At 44.8% G+C, this 26,927-nt stretch overlaps 1 protein-coding gene across 5 annotated transcripts in view; it reads right to left on the reverse strand.

Moving 5' to 3' along the window:
• Positions 1 to 26,927, reverse strand: part of RAB11FIP4 (RAB11 family interacting protein 4) — a 196,450-nt gene that overhangs the window by 7,341 nt on the left and 162,182 nt on the right. For 2 of the 5 annotated variants that reach the window (XM_083427518.1, XM_083427521.1), the window contains 13 exons: positions 21,120 to 21,343; positions 19,749 to 19,940; positions 17,008 to 17,142; positions 16,333 to 16,368; positions 15,915 to 16,014; positions 13,291 to 13,394; positions 11,997 to 12,137; positions 9,983 to 10,064; positions 8,311 to 8,448; positions 5,884 to 6,042; positions 5,549 to 5,692; positions 3,516 to 3,611; positions 3 to 1,690 (listed from right to left, as the gene is read on the reverse strand). In XM_083427518.1, the coding sequence (XP_083283644.1) occupies positions 1,574 to 1,690; positions 3,516 to 3,611; positions 5,549 to 5,692; positions 5,884 to 6,042; positions 8,311 to 8,448; positions 9,983 to 10,064; positions 11,997 to 12,137; positions 13,291 to 13,394; positions 15,915 to 16,014; positions 16,333 to 16,368; positions 17,008 to 17,142; positions 19,749 to 19,940; positions 21,120 to 21,343 (1,668 nt within the window). In that variant the 3' untranslated portion in view covers positions 3 to 1,573. The remainder of the gene's footprint in view (positions 1 to 2; positions 1,691 to 3,515; positions 3,612 to 5,548; positions 5,693 to 5,883; positions 6,043 to 8,310; positions 8,449 to 9,982; positions 10,065 to 11,996; positions 12,138 to 13,290; positions 13,395 to 15,914; positions 16,015 to 16,332; positions 16,369 to 17,007; positions 17,143 to 19,748; positions 19,941 to 21,119; positions 21,344 to 26,927) is intronic. The other 3 variants (XM_083427519.1, XM_083427520.1, XM_083427522.1) reach the window with 3 other exon arrangements.

Here is a 26,927-nt window from a genome sequence, read left to right on the forward strand (position 1 = left end):
ACTCACCATTGACCAAGCTGACTACGGCTGACGGGAGATGGAATCCAATGACAACTGGAGGGCGCCAGGTTCCCTACCCCAGATTAAATAGTGAAAAAAGAAAAGGAAAAGCCAGAGTGAGCTTGAGAATGCTTTTAGGTGGCACACAATGGAGATGGAGGTGATCAATCCTGATTTTTCCAGTGATCACACCCAGAATCAATAGCACAAGTGTCTGCATATCTGGTGACTCACAAAAAAGCTGAGCTCAAGAGCCATCAAGCTGGATAAATGTTGTGTATAAAGAAGCGATGTTTCTGAAGTTTCAGAGAATTAAAAAAACAACTTTGTTCTTCAATGAAGCACATGGTTCACTGCAGTCACAGGTCTTTCTGCAAGGCTTTGGATGCCTGTTCAATGAAGCATCTGTAGGTTCGCCCCCATTCCTTAAATTAATTTGCGCCTTGAATGGCTTTGTAAATAGGCACAAATCAGCAGGGGAAGGTTTGCCCGGATCTAAAGCAGCAGTAGCAACAAAATCTCCTGTTTGTTGATTTCTGTTTGCAAAGCACGCAGCCTCACCCCACCCTGGGAAAACTTACTAGCCTTCAGTGGGTGGCCAAGCCCACATTTTAATACGGCGGCTGCTAAAGCGATGAAAGCACAGTGAGTTTCATGTGAGCAAAGTCAGCTTGCATTTGTTGCCTGGTGCAGCAAACAGTCTAATCTCCAGTAGCAGCCCTTGATGCAGCCCAATGATAATTTCGATGCAATAAAAAATAAAAACAACATTGGCAAAACCCCAGCCCTATTACATGCTTGGACACATGGTTCTGCATAATACTATCAGCTGCCCTAGAGGATTCATAACCGTGTACATTGAGCATTTTTAAAGTGTTTTTTTCTAGAGAGGAGGCAAATGCATGTGTGTGTTTAAAAAATAAAAATTCTATACTCTTTCCCCTTCTGTATCATACATACATTCTTTTGGCAGCACTGACCTTCCTGTAGCTTAAGTAGCACCACACTGGCAAAAAGGGAAAACGATCAGTGCTTGTGAATCGAACCTGGACCTGCTATTCATTTACGGCAAGAGGAAGGGGTGAAAACTGATAAGACATGGGACTCCGCATTGTTTGGGGTAGGGAGGATTGGCACTAGATATGCTCACATTGTCTTTGTCTCCTTGCATCTAGAGGTAGTGTCATTTTTGTGTGTGTGTCCAGTATCTAAAAACAGTGCAAATCCAGTTACTTGTGTGGTTATTTCGTTACAATCCCGTAACAGTCTCTTCTCCCCCTCTCCACCCCCCAAGTAGTAGTGAAAGTGCATGGGGAAAAACAGACCGAGCCAAATTATGATTCACAGACAAGGTGTACCAAACCTCATATAAACACGTCCTGTGCATCCACACAAGAGAATATATATATATATATATATATATATATATATATATATATATAATGTGTGTGTGTGTGTATATATGTATATATATATATATAGGTTCATTTACAGTAGCAGAGTGATATTTGGATCCAACAGCATCCCATCAGATGCAAGGCTCTACTTGCTTCTCATTCCGTGCTCCAAGTCTTCAGTTTTTTATTTCCAGGATGGATGGGTTGTGGTCTAAAATGGCGAGGATTATCTTGTCCATGTATTGGCGCAGTCTGTAGTTGATCTCTTCCTGTTCTTTGAGGGCTTCCATGAGCTGAAACGAGGAAGGACTACGTCAAAAACCTCCATTGCGACATGACATAAAGACTCCGGGCTACTGAGCGATCAGACACACTTTGGCCTCCAGCTTATTTTTATGGAGATTACCGTATTTTTCGCTCTATGAGACACACTTTTTCCCTCCTAAAAAGTAAGGGGAAATGCGTGTGCGTCTTATGGAGCGAATGCAGGCTGCGCAGCTATCCCAGAAGCCAGAACAGTGAGAGGGATCGCTGCGCAGCGCTCCCTCTTGCTGTTTTAGCTTCTGGCTTAGCCGTGCGAAGCCTCTTCAGAGCAGGGGGAGCCTTAACCCACTGCCCTGAGGAGGCTTTGCACGGTGAAGCCAGAAGCCAGAACAGTGAGAGGGAGTGCTGCACAGTGCTCCCTCTTGCTGTTCTAGCTTCTGGCTTAGCCCCTCTGTCCGTTCCCCCACCTCCCGGAAAAGCCCCCAAGAGCCATACTCCCTTTAAAGAGCCACGCGGAGCGTGTGTGCAGCTATTGGGGAAAAGCCTGCATGTGCCACACACATGCTCCACGTGGCTCCTGAAAGGGAGCGCTGAGCAGAGCCTGGGATGCATACAGGCTCTGCTCAGTGCTCCCTTTAAATTATTTTTTTCCCTTCCATTCCCCCTCTAAAAACTAGGTGCGTCTTATGGAGCGAAAAATACGGTATTTTAATGGACCAGGCAGGGGAGGCGATGGTGTGTAGATTTCCCGGTCTCTCCCCTCCACCTCCACCTATCAGTGAATCAAACAGGTCAGGTGGTTAAAAAGGCAGTTGAGGCTCATATTTCCAAACCCAACTCTTATTTCCCCCATGTATTTTGCCCCCCAATGAGAACCGAACCAAACCAAACCAAACCTTTACCCAGCTCTGCCACAGGTTCCTCTCTTTCTCGCTGTGCATTTGCAGAGAAAGGGAGACCACAAAGTAGCAGAAAGGCGCACAAGTTTCGAGGGGGTGGGCATGAACGTAAACTTAATACAGGCTAGTCAAAAGCCAGCTCTGTCCTCTTTCCCAAAGTGTCCGAGTCCTAAAGGGTGAAGTGCTTCCCCTTCCAAGTGAGGTGCTGCGCCCTCTCCCTCCTCAACCCGGAACCTTTTTGTTGTTTTTTGAAGGGTGGGAGGATGAGGGAAAGTGTCAGGGCTTTTTTCCAGCTGGAACTCTCTGGAACTCAGTTCCAGCACCTCTCAGGTGGGCACCATTGGCATTCTAAGAGAACACTACATCTTTGGGAAGTTGATAACCCAGTTTAACCATGTGCATGGTATGAAGAAGGACACAAATTTAACTACCTGTTTGGATACTTTAACTCAGGCAGCAGACAGACAAGAACAACCATATTAAGTCCAGTCAAAGGTGACTATGGAGTTGCGGCACTCATCTCGCTTTCAGGCTGAGGGAGCCGGCGTTTGTCTACAGACAGCTTTCCGGGTCATGTGGCCAGCAGAACTAAACAGCTTCTGGTGCAGCAGGACACCGTGATGGAAACCAGAGCGCACAAAAACGCCGTTCACCTTCCCGCTGCAACCATACCTATTTATCTACTTGCACTGGTGTGCTTTTGAACTACTAGGATGGCAGGAGCTGGGACAGAGCAATGGGAACTCACCCAGTCATGGGGATTCAAACTGCCAACCTTCTGATTGGCAAGCCCAAGAGGCTCAGTGGTTTAGACCACAGGGCCACCCGCCTCCCGCCACATAACTAAAGTTTGGAAGACACTTCAATATACAGGAAAGAAAATTCTATCTTGATTTTCTTTTTTTCAGTACACTATCTGTTTGCTACAGCATGTGTATCATCTATTGCATTTTACCTTTAGAGACTCTGGGAGTTCATAAGCCTTAGAAATCTCTCGAATCTTCAGCTTTTGATCCCTGTCCCCTTGCAAAAGCTCCTTTACCATAACTCCCTAAATGTCAAATCATATTCTCACTTGAATAAAATACAACTGGAAAAAGTTTTTTTAAAAAGCTTTGGATTTATCTTTACAGGTATTTCAGTTTCTCTTAGAAGTCAAAGCTTAGTTTAGCAAAGGTTCCTTGTAGTACAGAAATATTAATATAGTTGCTCTATATAGCAAAGGAGAAGACAGATCATGGTCCATCATGGTTATTTCCTAGCAGACCAATTGATGCCTGCTGGTTGCCAGGAATTCTTGCAAGGGCTGCTGGGGCAGGTATTAATACTATTACTGCTATTAATTATAGTTTGCTCTGACTCATCAAAAACTCATTGATTGTGCATTCTTGCTTTATAAATTTAATCCGTACCAATGGACCATAAGGAGTCCAGCAAAAGGCTGTGCAGTGCTGGTGTCAGTTGCTGCTAACTCTGTATTCAAATGGGTCAGTGTGTCTGGCTGTTAACCAGAAGGTTGGTGGTTCGAGTCCACCCAGGGGCGGCTGCAGGTAGGATTCCTGGTTTGCAGGGGGTTGGACTAGATGACCCAACTCAACAATTCTACGTCGCCCAGTGACTACAGAGCTGAAGGCAGCACATTCTGCACTCGGGGCCACGAGGAGGCTGCTCCCCCAGCCATCCGGGAAGAATACAATGACAAAGGGGAGACTAAGCAGGCTGCCCCGTCTGTTGGCTAGAGAAGGGGCAGCTGCAAGGCTCTTCCTCCCCCTGTTCTCCAAGAGAAAGAACACACTGCTCCAACAGCCAGGTGACTGCATAAATGAGGGGAAAGGACACTTTGGTCCAATCTGTCCGCCAAAGGAATAAGAGTGATCAAATGCTAATTAAGCCAAGCAGAAGATCATCCGCCTGGACCCTAAGCTGGTTATAAACGCCCACTTTTGCTAACCACTTTGTTGTGGCTTTAAAGAGGGGGCAGGACCCCCTCCCTTTGTTAGGATATTTCCGTTCCACCTTAAAAGGGAGCAGGAGGTTTGTGTCACAGCCTGCGTATTTCCTGTTTCACAGGATGTTTCTGTTGTGTCTTTGCTTTCAGTGCCGGAGACACTGAAGCAGGCAGTCATGTTTTCTCTTTGTTCTGACCAACGCTGAATAAAGTTGTAAATATGCTCTCCTGAGTGCATCTTTTGCTGTGTGCATTATCTGCTGATAGAGCGTGCATCAGCTCTGGAATGTGGCAAGCTATTTCTGGAGCTCGTGTCGCTAATTGCTGATACTGCGTGTCTACGGGAGAACGATGGACGTCCGGAGACGATGTGGAGTCATGATGGACTTTGTCTCCCTGGCAGTATCCCAACACCCTTATTAACTTAGGTGAACAGCTTTGGAATAATTCTGCCCACCTTTCATGATAAGGAGGCCCTGTTTTTTTTTATTACTACACCAACCAATGTTTCAAAGCAAGCCTCCCACAGAAATCTGGGCAGTGCTTAGAAAACTGGTTTCAAAATTCTATCAGTATCTTGTCTGCTCAAGATTTTGCAATCTTACCACTAATATCGCTCAGCCCGGACACTGAGGTCCAGCTCCGAGGGCCTTCTGATGGTTCCCTCCCCGTGAGAAGTGAGGTTACAGGGAACCAGGCAGAGGGCCTTCTTGGTAGTGGCGCCCGCACTGTGGAACGCCCTCCCATCAGATGTCAAGGAAATAAACAACTACAGTATCTGACTTTTAGAAGACATATGAAGGCAGCCCTGTTTCGGGAAGTTTTGAATATTTGATATTTTATTGTGTTTTTAATATTCTGTTGGGAGCTGCCCAGAGTGGTTGGGGAAACCCAGCCAGATGGGCAGAGTATAAATAAACTATTATTATTATTATTATTAGACAGATGTGTGTGTGGGGTGTGTGTGTAGATGCGCACACACATGCTCTGCCAGCGCACTCACTTAATCAGCTTCAAACTATTACTTTTTCACACTTTACCTCATCTCTGGAGGCAGAATCAATCTCAGCGGCCAACGACTGGGCTTTTGTTTGTGTCGCAAAAAGGTTCTTGGCTTCGTAAAGACTAAGACTAAGAATCTGCCCGTTAAGGTCATCGTTCTGGTCACGAAGCTTCTGATTCTCCTATCAAGAGAGGAAGGAGAGGAGAAAGGAAGTAAATTTCGCATCAGGCTGAATAAGAAAGCATCAGTCAGCATACCATTGTGGATATTTCCGCACTGCAACACTGAAAAGGTTGCTTTCTCCTGCTCCTCCTGAAAGAGTCATGGAGGGTCTCCTAACTCTCCCTCACTCCAGCCCCAAGGACACCTCACCTGCTTTAGCCTTTTAATTTCGTGTTCCATTTCCACCTCTCTCGTCTTCGCATTGAATTCGCTCAAGCTGGAGGAAGAGCTTCTCCCTCGACCAGGCCGCTCACATTCTAGCTTGTACAACTGCAAATGTTCCAGCTCCTTCCGCAAATCCTCAATAAGCTGTGTGGGGAGAAGAAACAGGACACAGAGAGTACAATTTGTTAAGCCAACATACAGAATGGAATCTGGCGGTACACAGCCAACTGACAACTTAAAAATGTACCTGACAGGACTAAGCAACAACACACCCAGGAAAAAAACCTCATTTCCTGCTATAGAGATAGAGCCCTTTCCACATGCATGCATCTGGAATCAATTCACTTGTCTGAATTGGGCTTGTTTCAAACTGAGCTTTGAGAGTGCGGGAATGTTCAGGGATGCAGGAGAGGATATATTGTCTGATTATATCCTTTCCAACTTGTGTTAACAAGTTCACAATTTAGCAGAGTAACATTCCCCTTTTTAAACTTGCAGCGGATGCGTTTGCTCAGGCTCGCTAAAGCCTCTACAATAACTGTATTTTCCCCTTATTCCCTCATAAAAGATAAGACACAACACAGTCTTTTATAAAAGTATAATAAGGTTTACTCACACATCATTCTGTTCATAATAGGATCCCAGAAAGCAGACTTAGCTAAGAAAAGTAACATACACCTGGAAACTATCTCATAAGGAGACAGTCCCTTTGTCCTCTCTTGGCTGTAGCCAAGAGAGCATCTTTGGCTAAGCAGATGTTGCTTCTTCGATGCATGTAGTCAAAAGGGAGAGAGATGGCTGCCCTGCCCTGTGCTTTTGTCGTTACCTGCAAAGGTGAGGCCACGCCCACCTCTAGTCACATGAAGAGGAAGTCTGTACCAGCCCAGAAGGAAACAGGAAGTTTACCTGCTGGTTGGACATACATTCCTCCCCATGTGTAAACATGTTCACTCTAGGAATGTTGTACTTGACTGCTCTTGTGTTTCACATCCCACAGAGAGGAGGTGGTGGCTCGCCCATAACTAGGCAGTCAAGCTTTCCCTCTCTTCCAAAGGACTATTGCAATCAAATAAATTAGTGGGGATGTTCTAGGGCTCACTGTGGACTGTGAGGCCAAAAAGATGCTGGACTGAACCACTTCCAAATGGACCCAGACCTCAAACCTTTGAGTCTGTCCTTCTGAAGCCCAAGTGGCATTATTAGCCCCAATCCATGAACTGTAAAATCCCTAATAACAACAACAACAACAACAACAACAACAACAATATATTATTATTTATACCCCGCCCATCTGGCTGGGCTTCCCCAGCCACTCTGGGCGGCTTCCAACCAAATATTAAAATACAGTAATACATCAAACATTAAAAGCTTCCCTAAACAGGGCTGCCTTCAGATGTCTTCTAAAAGTTTGGTAGTAGTTGTTCTCTTTGACATCTGGTGGGAGGGTGTTCCACAGGGCAGGTGCCACTACCAAGAAGGCCCTCTGCCTGGTTCCCTGTAACTTGGATTCTCGCAGTGAGGGAACCGCCAGAAGGCCCTTGGCGCTGGACCTCAGTGTCCGGGCAGAACGATGGGGGTGGAGACGCTCCTTCATAAGATCTTGAACAACCATGACAGTTTGAAAACTGCTGCTAACCAACAACTGGTAACTTTTTTCCCAAAGCAATTCTGTGGTGCAATTTTGAAAGGACCTCTGGGGGCAGTGTAGAGAGAAGAAACCCCATGGTGCATCTGCAGTAGCACAACTGAATGCCTTCCTCTCCCCAGCTGCAACAAAACATGTCTGTCCTGTATCTCTTTCTGCATACGCTGTAACCTTCCAACAGTTTGACTTCATCCCCAAAGGCACACGCTTCCATTGTCTCCTGAGACAGAAATTGGATGCCAACCAATTTAAGAAGTTCCAGTCTTTATTTACCCCTACACACGGGCAATATTTGCCCTGCACCATTAAAAATGGTTACCTACCTCCTTTTTTTTAAATAAAAACAAAAGAAAAATACAAAAAATACAAAAACAACAATACAGAAAAAACAAATAAAAACAATTCCATTTTCATAATATTCCTTGCATTTACTTATTTCCCAGACTTCCCCACACCTCCCCTCACTGTATTCCAGTCCGAATATTTAATCAGCAAATCCCTTCCCTCTATCTTAACTTAATCTTTATCTTAATATCTTAATATGTTAAACCTTTTAATTTTACCCCTTTTAACCTTCAAATTTTCCATACTCCTTCACCACTTTGTTGCTAATAACCTTTTAACCTCCATCCGATGTCATTTTAACATTCATTAATCTTATAATATTTCTGTAAGTAGTCTTTAAATTTCTTCCAATCTTCTTCCACCGTCTCTTCTCCCTGGTCTCTGATTCTGCCAGTCATTTTTGCCAAAAAATGGTTACCTACCTCCTGAGTAGCCTCCCTCTCCTTGTTAAATTCCATCCTGTTCTGTCTCAGTTTGTCCATCATCCTCTTATACAAATCCATCTCATCCTTGAGCCGCAGACTGGTGTCTTCCAATCGGTCTGACATTCGCTGCCTCTCCTGAGGAAAACGAAGAAAGAAGATACAAGCTGCCTACAACCCAAGAGTCACTCTGTATATTCAGGAGAAATATTTTGTCTTTGACCTCCTGGAATGGTGTCATTTCAGAGGGGAGTAGAGTGGCTGAGGAAACTCAGCCAGATGGGCGAGGTATAAATAATAAATTATTATTATTATATATTGACTGTTTTGAATGCCCCCCAATGTAAACAAGCAAACAAACACCACATCAAACAAAAAGCCCTCCTTGTGTACAGAAAACTGTTGCGGAAAATGCTAGAATGTTGGTTTTTCTAGGGCAAAGTGTTTTTTTTTAACACGAGTGAGCATTCAAAACAGGCAATTTCCTACAACTGAAGAGACCGCCTTGTTCCATATGCACAGGCATAGGAAAACTCGGCCCTCCAGATGTTTTGAGACTACAGTTCCCATCATTCCTGACCGCAGGTCCTGTTAGCTAGGAATGATGGGAGTTGTAGTCCCAAAACATCTGGAGGGCCAAGTTTGCCGATGCCTGCATATGAACCTCGTCTTCTCAGGCCCTCCTTCATGTGCTTCCTCCTCGAGAAGTCCAGAGAGTGGCAGTGCAAGAACGGGGCCTTCTCTGGAGTGGCTCCCCAACTCTGGAATGCTCTCCCCAGGGAAGTTCGCCTGGCGCCTTCATTGTACACCTTTAGGCGCCAGGCAAAAACGTTCCTTTTTAACCATCCTCTGGTTGATCTGATTGACATCCTTTTAAAATGCGGCTCTTTTTTGGGGGGTGTTATTGGGTTATTGTTTTTATTTTCTATATTGTGATCTTTTCTGTGAACCGCCCTGAGACCTCCAGGTATAGGGTGGCCAAAAAATTCAAAGAAACAAACAAAATAAGAGGCACTGTTGACATAGGCAGGGGTCAGTAAACTTTTTCAGCAGGGGGCAGGTCCACTGTCCCTCAGATCTTGTGGGGGGCCGGACTATATTTTTTTAAAAAAATAAATGAATAAATTCCTATGCCCCACAAATAACCCAGAGATGCATTCTAAATAAAAGCACACATTCTACTCATGTAAAAACACACTGATTCCTGGAATGTCTGTGGGCCAGAATTAGAAGGCGATTGGGCCGGATCCGGCCCCCGGGCCTTAGTTTGCCTACCCATGACATAGGGCTCTGCCATGCAATTCTTCCAAAGGCATTTAAAAGCTTTCAGTTGGCTCCCCTCCCCTTTTATTTGTGCTAGAGGTTTGCATATGGTAGATTGGGATGTAGTGGCATATTACTTTGTGATTTACAGTAGATGCCAGGGTTTTCCAATTCCCAAATGCTTAATAAGAAGGCTTCTTGATCCACCGAAGCTAACAGGAGCTTTATCCAATGGCAGGTATGTATGCTGTCATGATATTATATTAGGGGTTGCCAGTTTATAAATACCTTTAGGAATAAAATGACATAAAGGCAAAACTCGTGCTACAGGCCTGTCAGGACTTAAGAGGTGACAGACCTGCCGTGACTGAAAGTTAAGGTGCCAAAAAAAATTCAAGAACTCCATTACCTCATCCAGTTTCTCGCTTTGCGATTTCAGCCGCAAAACGGTGGTTTTGAGTTCACAGTTTTCCTCCTCGAGCTGTTGAACCCTGAAAGTGAAGGAGAAAAATAAATGACTGCACCCAAAAAGTACTGTATTTTTTGCTCTATAAGACTCACTTTTCCCCTCCTAAAAAGTAAGGGGAAATGTATGTGTGTGTTACGGAGCGAATGCAGGCTGCGCAGCTATCCCAGAAGCCAGAACAGCAAGATGGATTGCTGCTTTCGCTGGGCAGCGATCCCTCTTGCTGTTCTGGCTTCTGAGATTCAGAATATTATTTTCCTTGTTTTCCTCCTCCAAAAACTAGGTGCGTCTTGTGGTTTGGTGTGTCTTATAGAGCGAAAAATACGGTATCTTCTTTTGCCAACTGACAAAGTACAACTAAACATCAGCTACTGAGGAGTCCGATTTTTAGAGCACAATGCTCAACGTCAGGGCTGTTTTTTTTAAAAAAAAATTGTACCAGTTTTTCTAATCAGTATTTTCCTCGGCCCAAGAAATTGTTCTAAGATTCTCCTGCCTGCTTGCCCTCCCTCCCCTGCCCCAAATGTGACTTGAGACCCATAACATTCTCAGCCATGGTCAGTTTTGTACACTATATCAAGTTAAGGCAGGACACTTTGCTCAGGAGTCCCTTCATCAAAAACTGGTCTATCATAAGTTTGTTTCCTTCTAAACTAATAACAAGAAACAGAGTCACCATTTGTCTACTGTATTCATTAGGAACTGATTTAAATCCTGCTTTCCCATTCCAATGAGTTTCCAACATGCCTGAACAAACAGACTTAAAATAAAAACAATACTAAAAACAGAGTGTATTACCAAGAACAAATCCAAGCCAGAATACCCCAGTGACGAGCATAAAAACAGGAACAGAAGAGCAATGCCAACGTTCATTAAAAGCCTAGGGAAATAAAACAGTTTGCTGCAGATGCCTAATTAGGGCTGTGTGGATGCAGCAATTTTGCAGGAGCACAGAGGAAGAGTGTTGGGTTGGAATAAATGACAGACGAGTAGCAGGTGTCATCTGGGAGGCATCTCTAGATAACTACTCTGCAGAACAGCCAAGTGTGGTGTTGAGAATTCACCCTCCCTAGATTTATTTTTGAAAAAGCTTGCAAGTTTCTAGCCCTTATAGCTGAGAAATATGTCTTGAAATGCATAGGTCGGTGACGCATGGTTCCAGACAGCAACCACCGAGAAGCATCTTGCATTAACAGCAGCTTCTGGGAAGTTTCATGCGGTTGCATATACAGTTTTCCTTGGCATGGGATTTTAAATGCCTAGATACAGAATTTATCCCTGCATGTAAAAGGTAAAGTTAAAGGACCCTGGATGGTTAAGTCCAGTCAAAGGCGACTAGTGTAGTGTAGTGGTTAAGAGCAGTAGACTCGTAATCTGGGGAACCGGGTTTGATTCCCCGCTCCTCCACATGCAGCTGCTGGGTGACCTTGGGCCAGTCACACTTCTCTGAAGTCTCTCAGCCCCACTCACCTCACAGAGTGTTTGTTGTGGGGGAGGAAGGGAAAGGAGAATGTTAGCCGCTTTGAGACTCCTTTGGGTAGTGATAAAGCGGGATATCAAATCCAAACTCTTCTTCTTCTCTTCTATGGGGTTGTGGCGCTCATCTCGCTTTCAGGCCGAGGGAGCCGGCGTTTGTCCACAGACAGCTTTCCGGGTCATGTGGCCAGCATGACTAAACAGCTTCTGGTGCAACGAAACACCATGACAGAAGCCAGAGCGCATGGAAACACTGATCACCTTCCCGCCACAGTGGTACCTATTTATCTACTTGCACTGGTGTGCTTTCAAACTGCTAGGTTGGCAGGAGCAGGGACAGAGCAACGGGAGCTCACCCCGCCGTGCGGATTCGAACCGCCAACCTTCTGATTGGCAAGCCCAAGAGGCTCAGTGGTTTAGACTGCAGCGCCACCCGCGTCCCTGCAGGTAAAGAAACCAGCAGGGTAACAGTGAATATTACCTTGTGTTCAGCAGTTCGATTTCCGTGCTCTTCTCTTTCTCGTACTTGCTGTATGCTTCTCTGTGCCTCTTTATCTCTTCTTCCAAAGTCTGCTCAGCTGACGTCTCTTGGTCTTTCAAGAGTTCTTCGAGTTCGTGAACTCTTAAGCAAAAAAAGAAAAAGGTCACCAATTTATTTATTTGATTTATAAACCGCCCTTCATCGTAAGATCTCAGGGCGGTTCACAGGATAAAATACAGGATAAAAACAAATAAATAAGACAAGAGTGCAGCTGTTGACTAAGAGATAATTTTGCAAAATGGAATGTAAAGGTAAAGGGACCCCTGACCATTAGGTCCAGTCGTGCCCGCCTCTGGGGTTGCGGCGCTCATCTCGCTTTATTGGCCGAGGGAGCCGGCGTACAGCTTCCGGGTCATGTGGCCAGCATGACTAAGCCGCTTCTGGCGAACCAGAGCAGCACACGGAAACGCCGTTTACCTTCCCGCCAGAGTGGTACCTATTTATCTACTTGCACTTTGATGTGCTATCGAACTGCTAGGTTGGCAGGAGCAGGGACCAAGCAATGGGAGCTCACCCCATCGAGGGAATTCGAATCGCCGACCTTCTGATCAGCAAGCCCTAGGCTCTGTGGTTTAACCCACAGCGCCACCCGCATCCTGTTTTCTAAGGGATAATTTTGCAAAATGGAATGTAACTACAAGTAAATCAGAATTTGTAAACGCAGGAGGGGGGGACCCAAAACAAAACAGCAAACAGAAGTAAATCCTGCCTGCGATTTCATTTGGTTGTTATATTTTCTCAAATAATGAAAAATAGGCTTCCACTCTTCCATAAATTGTCCATTGTGCTGATCTCTTATTCTATTAAAATAATAATTTAATAATAATAATTTATTGTTTATACCCTGCCCACCTGGCTGGGTTTCCCCAGCCATTCTGGGTGGCTTCCAACAAACAATTAAAAATATATTAAAATGAGAATAAATACATAAAAATGTAATAAAAAGACATAGTTGCTAATAATACATTGAGTATCACATCTAGTCTGACCCTGAATCTTAGGCCAAAGAAACTCCTTTTTTTTTTAAAGAGACTTTTCTGCCGACCCTCAAATCTCAGCTCTTGCAAATATTCTAAACATCTCTGTTTTGAGGGAAATCCTTTTGAAAGCGGACAGCCAGCAAGTCCAAGTGATCATTATCACTTCCATTGTTGCTGGAGTCCTTGCTCTGCCTAAGGTTCTCAATATAGCTCTGTGGATGCGGCAGAAAGGAAACAGCAGTATACTAGATTACCTGTGAACCAGGTGTGTGTTCTCCTGTTTCAATTTGCTCTTCAGGTCACCGTTTGTCATGCTGTCATTTTCCAGTTCCGTCACCTTTTTCTCTAAATAAGTAACCTGTAAAAACGAATTATGTATAATTATGTATAATTTGAATTATGGTGCTGGAGGGGACTCTTGAGAGTCCCATGGACTGCAAGAAGATCGAACCTCTCCATTCTTAAGGAAATCAGCCCTGAGTGCTCACTGGAAGGTCAGATCCTGAAGCTGAGGCTCCAATACTTTGGCCACCTCATGAGAAGAGAAGACTCCCTGGAAAAGACCCTGCTGTTGGGAAAGATGGAGGGCACAAGGAGAAGGGGATGACAGAGGACGAGATGGTTGGACAGTGTTCTCGAAGCTACCAGCATGAGTTTGACCAAACTGCGGGAGGTAGTGGAAGACAGGAGTGCCTGGCGTGCTCTGGTCCAGGGGGTCACGAAGAGTCGGACAAAACTAAATGACTAAACAACAACAAAAAACGAACAGGGATGTAAGCTTCTGCCCATAACGCAGTGATGGCCAAAGTTGGCCCTCCAGCTGTTTTGGGACTACAACTCCCATCATCCCTAGCTAACAGGACCAGTGGTCAAGGATGATGGGAATTGTAGTCCCCAAACAGCTGGAGGGCCAAGTTTGGCCATCACTGCTAGAGGGTTTACAGAAAATATAGACTGGAGGAAATAGAAAGTTAGACCCGTAACGGTTTATTAGAATAATAGAGATGGAAAGGGATCATGAGGGTCATTTAGACCAACCCCCTGCTATGAAGGAATCTTTTGCCCAATGTGGGGCTCGAACCCAGAACCCTGAAATTAAGAGATTCATGCTCTACCGAGTGAGCTAATCTTAATGGTTTACAAACAGTAACAGCTTGGGAAATGTTGAGAGAGTATCAGACAGCATCTGCTTGCATTGACTGTGTGTAGGAAGAAGACTTCATTCAGGACCAATTTGGGTGCCACAAAGAATTTCACCACTGCTGGGGCTGGCGGACCACCAGAAATTGCTTCGTGGGCCTGATTTGGCCTGCAGGGCATGGGTTCACCACCCCAGTAGGGGGGGGGCATGGGGTTTATTGCTTTGTAGTTTTTTCTATATACTTTTTTACAGTGGAACTTCGGTTTTCGAATGTCATCCGTTCCGGAAGACCATTTGGCTTCTGAAACGGATCGATGGGCTGACTGCAAAGTCAATGAGAAAAATGAAGTGGAGAAAATGGAGAAATGGAGAAAATTGAAAAATGCGCCTCGGAAGCCGTTCGGCTTCCAAAAATCGATCAAAAATGGAAGTATTCACTTCCTGGTTGTCGGTGTTCAGGTTCTGAATTGTTTGGCCTCCGAAGCATTCGACAACCAAGGTTCCACTGTATAAAATTTTCTGTTTTACATTTTAGAATATTCATTTAAACAACCTTAAAATATTAAATGACTTCCCTTCTTCTCTTTCCGTGGTTCATTTTGCCTAACATAAATCCCTGCATATTTCATATAAAGGAAACCATTCAGTATTCCATTATTACATCCAACAAAACTTATTTACACTGCTGAATTTATCTTAATGCTGCCCATGTTTTCAAATGCACACAATTTCCCCCATATATTCAATAAACACTTCCCAGTCTACTTTAAATGCATGTTCTTCTTGTTCTCTTCTTCTATAGTTTGTGTTCTTTGTAGTTTCCCTCTTGTTGTTTTTATTATGCATTTTATGTTTTTATCTTGTCTTTTTATGTTGTGAACCGCCCTGAGATGAAGGGTGGCATACAAATTTAATAAAAAATAAATAAATAAAATAAAGGGATTATTCTTGGCATTATTTCATCAGCCAAACTTTCCCTAATTTAAAATTGCTCCCCAGTTTCTGTCTACAGTGGTACCTCTGGTTGCGAACGGGATCCGTTCTGGAGGCCTGTTCGCAACATGAAAAGAACGCAACATGCAGCGGCGCGTCTGCACACACACGGGTTGCGATTCGCCGCTTCTGCACATGACGTCATTCTGCACGTCTGCGCATGTGCCAGCGGCGAAACCCAGAAGTAACCCTTTCTGGTACTTCGGGGTCGCTGTGGGGCGTAATCTGAAAGAGCATAACATGAAGCGGACGTAACATGAGGTATGACTATATAGAGTTTGGATTTGGATTTGATATCCTGCTTTATCACTACCCGAAGGAACCTCAAAGCGGCTAACAATCTCCTTTTCCCTTCCTCCCCCACAATAAACACTCTGTGAGGTGAGTGGGGCTGAGAGACTTCAGAGAAGTGTGACTGGCCCAAGGTCACCCAGCAGCTGCATGTGGAGGAGCGGAGACGCGAACCTGGTTCACCAGATCACGAATCTACCGCTCTTAACCACTATACTACACTGGCTCTCGTATATCACACTCACACTGCATGAGACTTCAGGAAAGCCTCAGGCCTATAAACTTGACATATAAGAAAAAGCAGCTTTGGCACATTAGCAAATCCCCAGGGTGGGGAACCAATGTCCCTCCAGATGTTGTTGGACTCCACCTCCCATCAGCCTCAGCCAGCCTAGCCAGAGGTCAGGAATGATGGGAGTTGTGGTTCTCCACCCATTCCACATGACATCTCACCTTTTCTGTGATATCGTTATCGCATGAGTCTATGCTGTCTCTGAACAAGTCCTCTGTGCTGCCGTTGCTGCTGCTGAAGTTGCTGTTGTGGAAAAGTTGCCTGTTGGGAAGACAAGAGGACAGCTGCTTTGACCCTTTGGAGCAATGTTTCTCAACCTGCGGGTCCCCAGATGTTGTTGGACTACAACTCCCATCATTCCTAGCCAGCATGACCAGTGGTCAGGGATGATGGGAGTTGTAGTCCAACAACATCTGGGGACCCACAGGTTGAGAACAGCTGCTTTGGAGTAAGAAAGGGGGCTCTGTGAGCCACTTTAGTGGAGAAGCCTCTGATGTCTAAGCAAGTCTGTATAAAAGGGGGGGGGGGGGTTCAATGTAAACGGCCAAATCTCAGGTAGAAATGTGTGCTGCTTCTTACCTGCCAAAAGCCGTACTTGTTATTTTTCTGTTTGGGCTGAAAGAAACAAAAAAGAAACAACATAGGATGTGTTAAGGTTAACCCAAAGCTGTGGTTTTCTGCATTATGGCCAGGGCCAGATTTAGGTTTGATGAGGCCTTAAGCCACTGAAGGTAATGGGGCCCTTTATATGTCTAGCTGTCCTTTGTCAACAACAAATTGTCACTGGTTTTTTGTGTTGAATATATGCTATATGGTAATTTATGGACCTAATAGGTCCATACACAACACAAAACACTGTTGCTGTATGAAGGTTTTATTTTATTTGTTCTTTATCTTATATTTTGGAAATGTACATCCAGTTTTTCCCCCCTTAGAATTTATCCTATACATCTTTCAGAATTTCACAATGACACAGATATTGAAGTTTCACTAATGGGCAACTTTATTCAATCAATGAAAAGTCAACTAAAAGGTAATCCTATGCAGGTCTACTCAGAAGTAAGCCCGACTAACCTATTCAGTGTGCACAGAACTGCAGCCCGCAACCATAATGAAATCATAGTCTTCCTCATTTATTACTAATTTTTAATTTAATTTAATTTAATACTAATTATCAATATAACATCACTATCAATGCCCAGGGTTGCTTGAGGCCTCTTGAAATGTTCCTGCAAGTCCATTGTGTTTACTCACCTGTTTGCTTTCAGGTTTTTCAGCCTGGCTTCCAAGTCATTCAGCAGGTTGATTTTCTTACAGCACTGTGTGCAGTAGACATCCAGCAGCTCGCTATTGTAAATATGCCTCATTTTTCTTGGCGTCTGGCCGGCACTGTTGGCAGAAAGGCAAAGAGGTGTTCAAACGGGTCCTGTGCGGACCAGCCATAAATCAAACCCACCCTTGTTGAATGATGACACCAAGGTTGCTCTTACCGCAACATCTGCAGCAGGGTGTTAACCCCAGGAAGTTGTTGCCTGCATTGCCCTGTTCCTAGTATGACCCCCAAATCTGCAAGATTTTACAGCAGGAGCCAGTGCAGATATATTTGATCTATACCAGGGTTTTCCAAACTTGGATCTCCAGCTGCTGTTGGGAGTACAACTCCCATCTTCCCTAGCTAGCAGGGCCAGTGGTCTGGAATGATGGGAATTGTAGTCCAAAAACAGCTGGAGACCCAAGTTTGGGAAACCTTGATCTACACACATTCCAGTCCTTCTTCTTCTATTGACTGTTGACCAAGATAGATTATGGATATATAATACTTGGTTCAGTCAATTAAGGCTACAATCCTTTACCCATTCACCTGGAAGGAAGGCCATTGAACTTACTCCTTTGCTTCACAGTAGACTTCTAGAAGGGGAGGTGGGTGGCACAGTGGGTTAAACCAAAGAGCCTAGGGCTTGCCGATCAGAAGGTCAGCGGTTCGAATCCCCGCAATGGGGCTCCTGTTGCTTGGTCCCCACCTAGCAGTTCGAAAGCACGTCAAAGTGCAAGTAGATAAATAGGTACCACTACAGCGGGAAGGTAAATGGCGTTTCCGTGCGCGGCTCTGGTTTCGCCAGAAGCGGCTTATTCATGCTGGCCACATGACCCGGAAGCTGTACGCCAGCTCCCTTGGCCAATAAAGCGAGATGAGCGCCGCAACTCCAGAGTCGGTCACGACTGGATCTAATGGTCAGGAGTCCCTTTACCTTTACCTAAACTTCTAGAGGATTGTGCTCAGTCATGATCCAGTGAGCTGAGTTACCTGCCATCCTCTGGTAACAACTGCCATCTGGTAAGACCTGCCATCCCCTGGTAACAACTCATTGATCCTTCAACGTCTACACCAGCCTTTCTCAACCTGTGGGTCCCCAGATGTTGTTGAACTACAACTCCCATCACCCCTAGCTAGCAAGGCCAGAGCTCAGGGATGATGGGAGTTGTAGTCCAACAACATCTGGAGACCCACAGGTTGAGAACCGCTGGTTTACATGAAGGCGGCAAGAGGAATAAGAGGACTTGGCCGATAACGCCACACTACCATAGGTGAAATTCAACATTAGCTAAACTGTAGCCAACGTTGACAGCCTGGCTTGATGGATAGGATTGATCCCTTCCTCTACACTTATGTAAGCAAGTATGAAGAAGGCTTGGCCTAGGTTCCTCTGGCCTTACTGAAACACCACCAACTCCCACTTTTCTCTTAGGATGTGTTATCATATGCATGGTTGTTAACTCAGGGGTTCATGCATGCCATGTGGATTAAAGGTCTCTACGGCAGCCTTCCCTATCCTAATGCCGTCGAGATGTTGTTCTAACTCCCAGCAAATGGCTGGGTTCAATGGCAATGGAGTCTAGAACATCTAGAGAACACTGGTTTGGGGAAAGCTGCTCTGGAGATTCCCTGTTCACATAAAGCGCCACCTCTGATATTTAAACAAACATCATGAATTTCCTGGACATAACCTGTTGAAACTGCCGTCTGGGCAGAATTTTTGAAAACCCAGGCGTATGGCAGCCCATATTGGAAATGTTTAAAACTTCAAATAAATAAATAAATTTGAAAACAACAATAACAAACTCAACAACTTTACCCCCCAAAACCCAAAACAAAAACTCAACAACTTTGCCAAAAAAAGTCAAGAACTTTTGTGTCTGGATTTTCACTTTTTGAAATATGGCAAAGCTAGTACAGAATTATTTTGCTATCCAGGCTCCCTAAATGCTTTTCCAATAGCATCTTCAACAATGATATTAATACCCCCCAGCATGCACACAAAAATGGAAGGAACCAAAAGTTCCCACCAAAGAAGAATGGATAAGTAAGGTGATGGACTCTGCAGAACTGGCAAAGTTAACAACCAAAATAAGAGAACCTAAAGATGCAGGTTTTGTGGCAGAACGGAAGCCCTTTTCAGACTATTTAAAGAAACATTATTACAGTATATGATGGATCTGTGAGCAGGATTTAAACTATGAGCAACGGAAGAACTTAAAAGATTCTAGTAATGTTGTTAAGATATAAGATATAGAAGACAAGGTGCAGCAGAGAGAGAGAAACAAAAACACCATGGAAAAGGAGGTGGGAAGTGACAAAAATCACAAAGAAAACCTGTTTTACTGTATGTGTTAAATTTTTGAAAACTTAAAAAAGTGTAATTTTTAAAAAAACACAGCACACATTTGTAAATTTGAGATTATATGGTGTGTCATGTTTCCATAAATTTGTCTTAGGGTTTGGAAAAGATAGTTGCAAGGTTCTCTCTGAAGCAAAAACAAAAACAAAGGAGAAAGCCGAGTCGAAAGCTGGATTTTATACTTGTGAAAAAGGAAGTAACTGGGCGGGGGGGGGGGGAATGTCTCTGGGATATATTAAGTAGGCAGTTTCTGCAACCCCCAGGAAGGAAGCAGGGGCCGAAGGGAAGGATACGGTTTAAGTGACACAAATTACCAACCTGGAAGAAACAGATGAGCCAAGGTCCGAGTAGGCATTGGTTCGGCTTTCGTCGTCGGGGCAAGGGCTGCTGGGAGTGTAGTCCACATCGTCGCCTTCTCCGTAGTCTTCAAACTGTTCTTCGTTACTGATCAAGGAGGCAGTGGAATAGGTGGAGAGGTCAGATGCCGCGGAAGGGTTGAGGGGGCTGGACCTCAGGGCGAGAAAAGGAACGTCAGAACACATGCAAAGAGGCAATTTGAACGGGACACCTTCCGTATTCAAGGCCAAATGGTGCCTTTAGGTCACACCCATTGCCCACTTTGAGAAAACAGGGATGAATGGGGCAGAGAAGAGACAGCCACCCTAAGGTTTATGGGGAAATTCAGTTTGGGGCTGTTATGTGGAGAAGGGGAAGGACAGAACTCCACCCCCAGGTTTTGGACAACACACAATTATTCTGCAGGATAGTTTTCATTCCTTTTCTACGACTCTTTCATTGTATTTGTGTATTTTTGAAACACGTAATAAAAATAATCTTGTAGAGAAATTATTCCACAAGAGCCGCTATTTCTCTCATCGATTCACCCATTTTACGCTACCCAGTGACTTTTGTTCTGTACATCTTGTTGATGTACAGTGGTGCCTCGCAAGACGAAATTAATTCGTTCCGTGAGTTTTTTCGTAGAGCGAGTTTTTTCGTCTTGCGAAGCACCACAGCAGGGAGGGGTGGGGAGAAGCAGGGCAGCTGCCACAGCCGGTCCTTGGACTCACCCGCGCCTTGTGGACACCGCATGATGCGGCTGCTGGAGGGCGGCGGGGCTCAGGAGCGCGACTCCGGCTGCAACGCTGGCTGCTGGCGGCAATGGCTCTCTCAGAGGAGCGCGCGAGGGCAGTGGGCAGCGGCGCGAGGCAGCCGGAAGGTCGGAAGGTCGGCCGGAAGGTGGGAGGGAGCCGGAGGAGCAGGGAAGCGAGCGTGCGTGCGTGCAGTGACCGTCGCCATGACAGGAGAGGCAGGGCTGTTTCGTCTAGCAAAGCAAGCCCTTAGAAAAATCTGCCTTGCGAAGCACCTCAGAAAACGAAAAACCCTTTCGTCTAGCGAGTTTTTCGCCTTCCGAGGCATTCGTCTTGCGGGGTACCACTGTATACGCAGTGGTACCTCTAGATGTGAACGGGATCCATTCCGGAGCAAATGTAACCAGCGACGGCACGTCTGTGCACACACGCGTCGCTTTTCGCCGCTTCTGCGAATGCACAAGCGGTGAAACCCGGAAGTAATGCGCTCCGTTACTTCCGGGTTGCCGTGGAGCGCAACTCGAACACGCTGATCCCGAAGCACATTCAACCCGAGGCATGACTGTATAGGAAAGGCGATGTAGAGCTTTCTACTCACTTATCTCCAGGCAGGAAGAGGCCACCCAACATGCCATCCTTCTCCTCACTCCGACACACATCCGACGCCTCTGAGCTGTGGGCGCTTTCAATGGCACTGTCCATGTCGGACTCATGGTGGACTTCCTGCTGAGCCAGGGTCATGTTGTCTTCATCGGGAAAGAGATCCGATTCACTGTACGGACTTTCACTGTCCAAATAGGCGCCGTCTTGAATTTCAGGACCCTGGGAAAGAGGGAAAGAGAGCTTTTAGGATCAGAGGAATATAAAACCTTGGTGATGGATGTGATAGGGAGAAGCGGGTAACAGCCTTTTCCCATTAAGTCTGCTAGCAGCCCCAGACGGCACGCCTGATGCTGAACTCCATCTCACTTTGAAAACTGTAATGTTGACTTTGCCTCGGACAGCTGAGCGGGTTCAAACAGGTTGCCCAGAAGCTGAGCAAGGCTTGCCAAATTAGAACGAAGCAAACGAATTTAAATTAAATCTGCAATATACCTGTAATGGTTCTAGGGGTTGCTCGTGCGTAAGCTTGTCCCAACGTCTGGCTGGGTTGCCTGAGTGAACCTTTCCTGTCCGGGCAGCCACTCGCCTGTGACCGTCTCAATCGCTGGCAGAATCCGTCAGTGGGCGTTTCTTAAACTTCTTCCAGCAAAGAAGCTCTTTGCCGCCTAGTCTTCTCCTACTCTCTCTGCGCGGAAGCCTTCTGCGCAAGGAGGGTGTGGGCAGCGGAGGACCCCTTCTCTCCCCGCTGGTCCCCGGCAAGGAATCATGGGATCGCCTTGCCGATTCCCCCATCTCCCCCCCTTCTCCACTGGAGCTACGCTGATTCTCTCCCCCAGAAGATGGGCTGCCCCTCCCACTCCCGGGACGCTCTCTGGGATCCCTTTGGAGCTTGCTCTCTCCCTCGGACACTGATGGCAGTTCCCTGACAATACCCTTTGCCAGACAGCAGAGCTTGGGCTTGGAGCTTCAAAATCAGGGTGGTGGTGGCGGCAAAACCCCTAAAATCTCTGTCTTTTCCAGTGTTGTGAAGTATACAGTAATGGATGATTGTCATATCAAAGAGTGGAATTCAGCCCCACTGAATTCAACGTGACTTATTCCCAGGTAGGTGGGTATGGTACAAAATCGCACCTGGGGTCCCAAGTAAAATAATATAGTACGCTAAATAGGAAAAGCAGCTGAAGCACTTGTAACGCAGTACAAAGCTAACAGACAAGCCTGCAGTTTTAAGTTCCACATGCTCCAGGCAAGGACAATGTCCACTTTTGACCTAGTGCTTTTACTCCCTGCAACTTTAGATCTGATAAGAGGAATGACTGTACCTTAAGTTTCAAAATTCACCAAACAAGTACCAGAAAGACAAGTTCTTATCTATGAGTTTCCCCCCAGAAGATAAGTCAACAAAAGCAACAGTGGGAGTTTGGAATCAGAAATACTGAAGTATTGGCATGAGGAAGAACACGTTTTTATTCACCCACTGAGCACTAAAATCTTCCTCGAAGCTTTCTGTCAGAGAAGAGTCCTCAGATTCTCCTTTCCGTGTCTGTGTGGTGTAAACACGGGCCATTACAGACCTCTGAATTCAAGTTTCTATAATGCAAATTTTGACCCATTGAGTCTATGACGTTTTTGATGTTTTTATCCCCCAAAAGTTTTTGAGTTTCTACTGAAATGAGGCTGCATTTTAATGTTGTGTTTTAATCTTGTTTTTAAGTTGTATTTTAATCAATTGTTTTTATACCTGGTGTTAGCTGCTCTGAGCCCAGTCTTGGCTGCGGAGGGCGGGTATAAATAAAATTTATTATTATTATTATTACTATTATTATTACTATTATTATTATTATGACACCGATTGACAGGCTGCACTTTTAAAACTTATGCAACACCTTGTTGCTGTACTAGTGACAGGTCTTGCCCAGTCCTATGAGTGGCTGCTCATAATATGAGACCATCAGACAAACTTTGAAAAACCAGTCGTTTAACACAGTATCCCCTCCTTGCAAGATGGTTAACTTCCAGACTAAGTGAAGAAACCACAACATAAACGTAGGTCGATTGTAGGAAGTTACTGAGATGGTTTTACATAAACACATACCCTCCAACTTTTTCCCGATGAAAATAGGGACGTCCTAAGGGAAAGTGGGGCATTCTGAGATCAAATCAGAAACCAGGACAGCTTCTGTAAATCTGGAACTGTCTCTGGAAAATAGGGATACTTGGAGGGTCTATAAACATTTTATTGGAAGTGCTTAGTGTCTGCTAACATCAGGCATGAAAAAACCTTTAAGCCAGCAAGACTTTCTAGGACCCAGATTGAAGGGAGGGAGAAGTGGAAAGCTGATAACTACAGTTGTGTGGTGAGAAGTTGGCAGGAGCAGACACCTTATTGCAGAAATAAGCAGAATCAAAGCTTATGAGGTCTACTTTGGTTTCCTCCCCTTAGAACCTCAAGGTCTACCATCAGGGCAAAGTGCAAAACAGAATTAAATGTACCTTAGCCCAGGAATTTGTTTTCAGTACAGTGGTACTTCAGGTAAAGAACTTAATTCGTTCTGGAGGTTCGTTCTTAACGAACGAATGGTAACCTGAGTGGTAACCTGAGGTACCATTTTAGCTAATGGGGCCTCCCGCTGCTGCTGCGCCGCCGCCACACAATTTCTGTTCTCATCCTGAAGCAAAGTTCTTAACCCGAGGTAGTATTTCTGGGTTAGTAGAGTCTGTAACCTGAAGTGTCCGTAACCCGAGGTACCACTGTACTAGAACTGAGCTTGCAGTCCTTTCACACAAAAACCTATTCCTTCTCCCCCCAGCTCCCCCCCACAAAATCTTTGTAAATTAATAAAAACAATAAATTAAAAACGCCTCCCAATATCTGTAAAAAACACTGTGAGATATATAACAGCAAAGTTGGCTGTTAATATAAAAATTAACAGATTGTGACTTCTCTGGAGAAAATAAAATCAGCAAAACCTTTTATTTCAACTGGCACGTCCTTTGGGGGATGCTTTCTACAAAACTGGGCTAAGTAAGGCTTTTTTTTTAGAAAACACATTTCATTGTCACTTACACACACAGAGAAAACATGAGGTAGGACCATCTGATAACGACTCCAGTTCCGAGGCCTGTTTATTTTGCTAATAACCATTTTTAATTAGTCACTCTAAAATAGACCTGTTAGCAACCAGGCACGTAGCAACATCTCCAGAGTCAAGGATGCTTATTAAAACTTCTCAGAAGCTAGTAAGGTTTCGTTTCAACTCATTCCAGGAGGGATAGTTTGAGGTCACAGTATAAAAGCACACCTTGGTTCCAAATATTTGGTAGATGTGATAAAACTGAAGGTCGCAATTGAACACAAAGTTGAGCGTGCTTCAGCAGACTTGGACACAATTAACTCTCTCTGTGTATGACAATACCATCCAAAATTTCTCCAATGAAAATAGGGACATTCAACTGGATTTGATACAATGGTACCTTGGTTCTCAAACTTAATACCTTCCAGAAGTCCGTTCCAAAACCAAAGCGTTCCAAAACCAAGGTGTGCTTCCCATAGAAAGTCATAAATGGATTAATCCATTCCAGACCTTTAAAAACAACCCCTAAAACAGCAATTTAACATGAATTTTACTATCTATCGAGACCATTGATCCATAAAATGGAAGCAAGAAACAATGTACTGCAGTCATGCAATCAATCAATCAGTAGCTGAACTGCGTTTCACAGACACAAAAATAAAACAAAAAGAGTCTCAAAAATAAAAACGCAAAATAAATAGCAAAAACAGACAGACCTCAGCGTAACACTCAAAACAGAAGTGTAACACTCAAAACAGAGCATGTTCGGCTTCCAAAAAAAGTTCGCAAACTGGAACACTTACTTCCGGGTTTGCAGAACCGGGCGTTTGAGAACCAAGGTACCACTGTAAGTCCTATTGCCCCAGCTAAGAAGAAAGGGGAAACACACCGTGAGAGGGAATCTGAACACTGGTCCCTCAGAACCAAGACTGCCCCAAATACCATATTTTTCGCTCTATAAGACGCACCAGACCACAAGACACACCTAGTTTTTGGAGGACGAAAACAAGAAAAAATATATTCTGAATCTCAGAAGCCAGAACAGCAAGAGGGATCACTGCGCAGTGAAAGCAGCAATCCCTCTTGCTGTTCTGGCTTCTGGGATAGCTGCGCAGCCTGCATTCGCTCCATAGGACACACACACATTTCCCCTTACTGTTTAGGAGGGAAAAAGTGAGTCTTATAAAGCAAAAAATACGGTATTTTGGCACCTGAGGAAGGCCCCAAAATGGCACCGCACTCCCCACTAGGGAAGATCCACATTCGGAACAAAGGGGGAAGAAAGGATGACATAAGGCTCTGATGCCCTGGTGGAGCTTTGCCATCTGAGGCAGTTGCCCCACCTTGCCTCATGGTTGGGCCGGACCTGAATAAATATTACATCAGGATCTGCTGTCCCTATGGATCTTGTCACCTGAGGCAGTCACCTTATCTTACCTCATGGGTAGAATGCGCAGAAGATTCTTAAAATTGCAATCAACTACCCTTTCCCTCTCTTTTATGCTATTTGTTTCTATTTTGTTTATGGTGAGATTTTTTTTTATTTATCTCTTTGTCTTTGTAATATGATGTGTTATAGAAGTACGGCAGCTAATGTTACTGTATGTTAACTGAAATGGATTTGAGATAAGATAAGATACGTTACTATGCTGTGTTTCCCAGAATCATTAAAAATGTGAAGAAAGAGCTGTCCCGATTCCAGAATTAGAAGGAACGTTTCTAAATTTTGGACATTGTAGATTTGTCCTGCTCTGGTGCATGTAATGTAACTTTGTTTTGTAGTTGTGTGATATGTGCTTCTGCTGTATTGTGATGGTCATTGGCTATAAACAATAAAACTTACTAAATTACAAAATTCAGCCCTGTATAAAAACAGGACTGCATTTCGGAGGCCACCTCCTATGTACAGTGCACCCTCTGGATACAAATTTTATTCGTTCTGGGGATCCGCGCACACCCCAAAAAATTCGTATCCAGAGGCGCTGCTTCTGCGCACACACGCGGCGTGATACAGCGCTTCTGCGCATGCGCGCGGTGCACAGAGCACTTCTGCGCATGCACGAGCAGCGAAACCTGAAAATATACTTCTGGGTTTGCCACTTTCACAATCCAAAGTTCATGTTACTCGAGAGTAACGTAACCCAAGGGTCTACTGTATATCTTGCTGTTGAACCCTGGTAACTGCAAGCCCAACCTATATGAATTGCCTGCATGTGTTCACATCTAACACTGTAAGTTGAACAAATACAGTGGTACCTCAGGTTAAGTACTTAATTCGTTCCGGAGGTCCGTTCTTAACCTGAAACTGTTCTTAACCTGAAGCACCACTTTAGCTAATGGGGCCTCCTGCTGCTGCCGCGCTGCCGGAGCACGATTTCTGATCTCATCCTGAAGCAAAGTTCTTAACCTGAAGCACTATTTCTGGGTTAGCGGAGCCTGTAACCTGAAGCGTGTGTAACCCGAGGTACCACTGTAATGCTAGGTGCTGAAAACCTCCACTGACACTATTCAAGGCCAGAGGCTGAAGCAGAAGAAAAAGAAATAAATTCGGAGGGAAGGACATCCCTTTAAAGAGCTGTAATCTAGAGGCACCCCTGAAAATAAACACATTTGTGCTCTCGCTGCTCCTTGCACTAGAGACATGATGTGGACAGAAGGCGAAAGGGGAAAGCGCATGAAAAGCCGCTTTGTGCTCTGGCGAGTTTCCACTGTGTTTTTTTGGGGGGAGG

Source organism: Podarcis tiliguerta (genome assembly GCF_965153285.1).
Source record: "Podarcis tiliguerta genome assembly, chromosome: 2".
Lineage (NCBI taxonomy): Eukaryota > Metazoa > Chordata > Lepidosauria > Squamata > Lacertidae > Podarcis > Podarcis tiliguerta.